Source organism: Triticum aestivum, chromosome 2B (assembly GCF_018294505.1).
Source record: "Triticum aestivum cultivar Chinese Spring chromosome 2B, IWGSC CS RefSeq v2.1, whole genome shotgun sequence".
Lineage (NCBI taxonomy): Eukaryota > Viridiplantae > Streptophyta > Magnoliopsida > Poales > Poaceae > Triticum > Triticum aestivum.
The window spans coordinates 36,111,565-36,115,453 of NC_057798.1; the positions used below are offsets into that span (position 1 = coordinate 36,111,565).

The following is a 3,889-nucleotide window of genomic DNA, read 5'->3' on the forward strand; positions in this document are numbered from 1 at the left end:
AGATTTGGCTGGAGGGATGGGCGCCGCCGACGTGCTCGGGCCCCCGTCACCAGCACAGGGTATGCTGATCTGGATGCGTCTGCTCCCCCACCTCCGCCTTTCCCTGGACGCGTTCGGGCGGCTGTAGCATCGGCGATCTTCAAGGCGGTACACATTCTACGGTTTGTCGGTCTAGGGTGTCCCCTTGGTCCAAAGCTGATCCTTTTGGATGATCTTGGGGGTGTCTGTATGTTGGGCGGCGGACCATGCGATGAGAGGCGTGGCGTTTGTGGGCCGAACCTACGTCTCGGGTGTGGGCGGGCAACCATGGCCTTGTGTGTGTGTGGGGGGGGGGGCTTGGGTGTGGCTGGTTGGCAGAGCTAGGGTATGTCGGAGGGGTGCGAGCGCCGGAGTTCATCACTTCCCCAGTGCTTGTACTGGTCGACAGCGGTGGCGGCCGTGGATGTCGTATCCTTCATGAAGGCGCCGTGGCGATGCTCTCGGCCCCTCGCATGTGACTCCATGTGAAAACATGACATACGGATCGGGCGGTGGCGGATATCCATGGGCGTCCCCTTCTAGGAGGCACTATCTTGGAGTCACTGCTCAGTCATGTCCGTCTCACCCCTCCTCGTTTCTTCTTGGAGTTCTACGTCCTCTCCAAGCGGTTATCCTTCGTCATCTTTGGTTAGCTTGGTAGGCGGTGGCATTGGGGCACGGTGCCCGACACCTTTGTATCATGTCCTGTCCAAGAGTGACCCTCCCTCAAGGGCGAGGTGAATTTATTAAGTCTTCCACCACAACAATGAATATTGTGAAGTTTTAACAAGCCTTTCTTCCAATCAACATCCAGATCATCAAGAAGATCCACTATTAGGGAAAACCCTATAGGTACGTAACCACTTAGTAGTGGCGCCCCTTATTTGACCCACGCTACTACTACTTAGTAGTAGCGCGGGTGCAAACTGTGCGCTACAGGTAAGTCATAGTTGTAGCGCAGGGGTGGCAGTAGCGCAGGGGTCTAAAATATGTACTACCACTAAGTGGTCCCCGTCGTGCCCCGGGGTTATGCAGTAGTAGTAGCGCAGGGGTGGCAGTAGCGCAGGGGTGTAAGACCTGCACTACTACTAAGTGGTCCCTAAATGGGCCACCTCTACTTTTGAGCAACACAATCCTTTCCATCTTCGCCTCATCGTTGACCCTAGTCACAGACGATCTCCTCATTGTCGTTGGCACAATCAAAGTGGACATGATCTAGAATTATTTGGGATGAGAAGTATATTTATTGAGATAGTGATAATGCCGTAATGGATATCATGGTGGTGGCCCACATGTGCTGGTATGCTCATATCAAAACCGATGTGAAATTTGTGTCTGTACTCGCGGGAGAAATTGGAAATGCTCCTAGCTCCTCAATGTTGAGATCCTCTACCTTGGAGAAGACATACTTCGATGATGTCCCTGTTCGTCCTTCCTTGAGCTCTTATAAGCATTCAATGTCTTTTTCTCTTTGGTACTCCGCATCGGGATCTCTCCCATGGTATCCAAGACAAATAAAGAAATGAACAACAACAAAGGGGTAGGGCGATTTCAAGGAAAATTTAACAGAGGCATTGTTGGGGATCCCTTTGCAGTTCTCATGGGAACACTCCTATTTGTAGCTTATATCATAATTAAGAGTGTTTTTTGTTTCCTGATGAACTACATGTGGCATTGTGTTTGTCTCAGATACATATCTTGTTGTCAGGATTCTTCATATGTTGGTCGGGCATATATATTGTAATACACATTTCTTTTGAATCATTTGGTTGCATGTTCATTACCTGGCAGGCGGAGGATACCACTGGAAACTCTGATAGATAATTAGGGCAGAGAAGAAAAGAAGGCAGCAGAGCTCCAACACGTGAAGGGTTGTTAGGGCGTGGGCATAAGGATTTGCCCAAAGTAGTGTGTTGACATCACCTCTATGTAATGCGGCAATTAATTTTATTGGCATTCCTGGTAGTTAGTTGTTAGATGCCGTTGTCACCTCTATGTAAAGCAGGATACAAACACCAAACAGAACAAAAAAACACCTAAAATGAAGCATAAGCCCTCTCAACGACAAAGGATAGGATCCACCGCGCATCAATGGCCCTAAGGCCACAAGAGACGAGGCAGATCCCGTGATAGCGAAGCCAAAGTGCGAGGGATCCGCCGCTATTTGGCATAGCCTGCTATAGCAAATCCCTAGTCCAAGTGGCTGGATGAAGTTTAGGCAACTTGACTTGAAAGAATTCCTTCGCAGCATTCGAAAGTAACAGCGCATGCACGATCACATTGTATGAAGGCCTGAAATAACGACTCATTGGCATGTCCGCACATCAGACGTACTAGTCATCATCCCGAATGTGGCGCCGCTCCAATTCACCATAAGAAAATGAAGTCGGTCATGGAATTGTCCTATTATTTTCATAGCCCATAGGGGGCACATTTCAAGAGTATTTTCTTTTCCTTATAGTACGTATTACTATTTTTATGGGGAGATGGAACATGGAAATCATGTGCCACTTATTTTTGCGAGTCCAGCTAATAATAGTGCACGCTAATTTTTTTAGTGCTAATAAATCGTGGGAACCAACATATACCGCTAGCTGAGGCCACCCGCTTGCCCATCGTCCACCGGTGGCCGGATAGCTATAGGAGCCCGTCGGCCGGAACGAGCATGCCAGCAGCCACCATGGAGCCCGGAACCACCCCCTGGTCAACGGGCTTGTTCGACTGCGCCGACGACCATGGCGTCTGCTTGCTGGGGTGGTGCTGCCCGTGCATCGCGGTGGGGCGGATGGCGGAGATCCTGGACAAGGGGGCGACGTCAAGCGGCGCCGGCGCGGCCCTGTACATGGCGATAGGGGTGCTGTCGGGGTGGCAGTGCCAGTGGATCTACTCCTGCGTGTACCGCACCAAGATGCGCGCCCAGTACGGGCTCCAGGAGACCCCCTGCCCGGACTGCTGCGTCCACTTCTGCTGGCTCGAGTATTGCGCTATCTGCCAGGAGTACCGCGAGCTCCGCAACCGGGGCTTCGTCATGGACATCGGATGGCACGCCAACGTGGAGCTACAGAAGCAGCAGGGCCGCAGCGACGGCTCCATCGTGCCGCCCGCCACGCAGCACATGATATGAAAGACATGCTCATCGTCGGCTGGTATATATATCGCTGGTGCTAGCTATAGCTTAGCTACGTCCCTGTTGGATTGGATACATGCTTAGTCTTTGCTGATAGCAAATCGCAACGTATGTACGTTGCGGCTGGTTTGCTTCTTCCATTTAGTAGGTAGGCATCCTTGTTACGAGGTTTCAGGTTTTTCACGCTCGTAAGTGGTAACCATGTACTATCTGTTCGCACATGAACACATCACCGTATATCCTCGACGCCGAGGATGATGCATCGCAGCTCACGTCGAAGGAGAGACCCGTCCGGAAGCACGGTACGCAAGCAATCCGGCGGGTGCTTTTGTAGACCCGATACCCCACACGCCCGGGAGGGACCCCGTCACGGTGCGCGGCGGCTATACGCTGTCCTAGGTCGACCTGATCGCCCCTAGGGCCTCGAGGTTCGCCGCCCTGCAACAAAAAGAACAGACGAAGAACGAGAAAGAAGAACTGGGGTTAAGGAGAAAAGATAAAAGATAAAAAAATGGTAGATGAATTGATCGATTGTGTGTTGTTCCAATCGGTCGTCGCCCCTAACATATATACGAGGCGGCTGGACTTCCCGTACAAGTAAAGGATTCATCTAGGCTTTCCTTACAAGAAAATTATATCAATTCACGTCCTACAGTTCTAGTTTCAATCCAATTCGGATTCAGCCCGAAACTGTCTCATACTTCTGTCATGCTTCTTGCGCGGGCTGTAGAAATCGTATACTAT

General features: G+C 51.0%; 1 protein-coding gene across 1 annotated transcript; it reads left to right on the forward strand.

Annotated features, from left to right (window-relative positions):
- Window positions 1–2,625: 2,625 nt before the first annotated feature.
- LOC123040208 (cell number regulator 2-like) lies at window positions 2,626–3,366 on the forward strand. Its single transcript, XM_044463117.1, has one exon. It carries the CDS (start codon window positions 2,684–2,686, stop codon window positions 3,140–3,142), a length of 459 nt encoding a protein of 152 aa, XP_044319052.1. The 5' UTR covers window positions 2,626–2,683; the 3' UTR covers window positions 3,143–3,366.
- The last annotated feature ends 523 nt before the right edge of the window (window positions 3,367–3,889 follow it).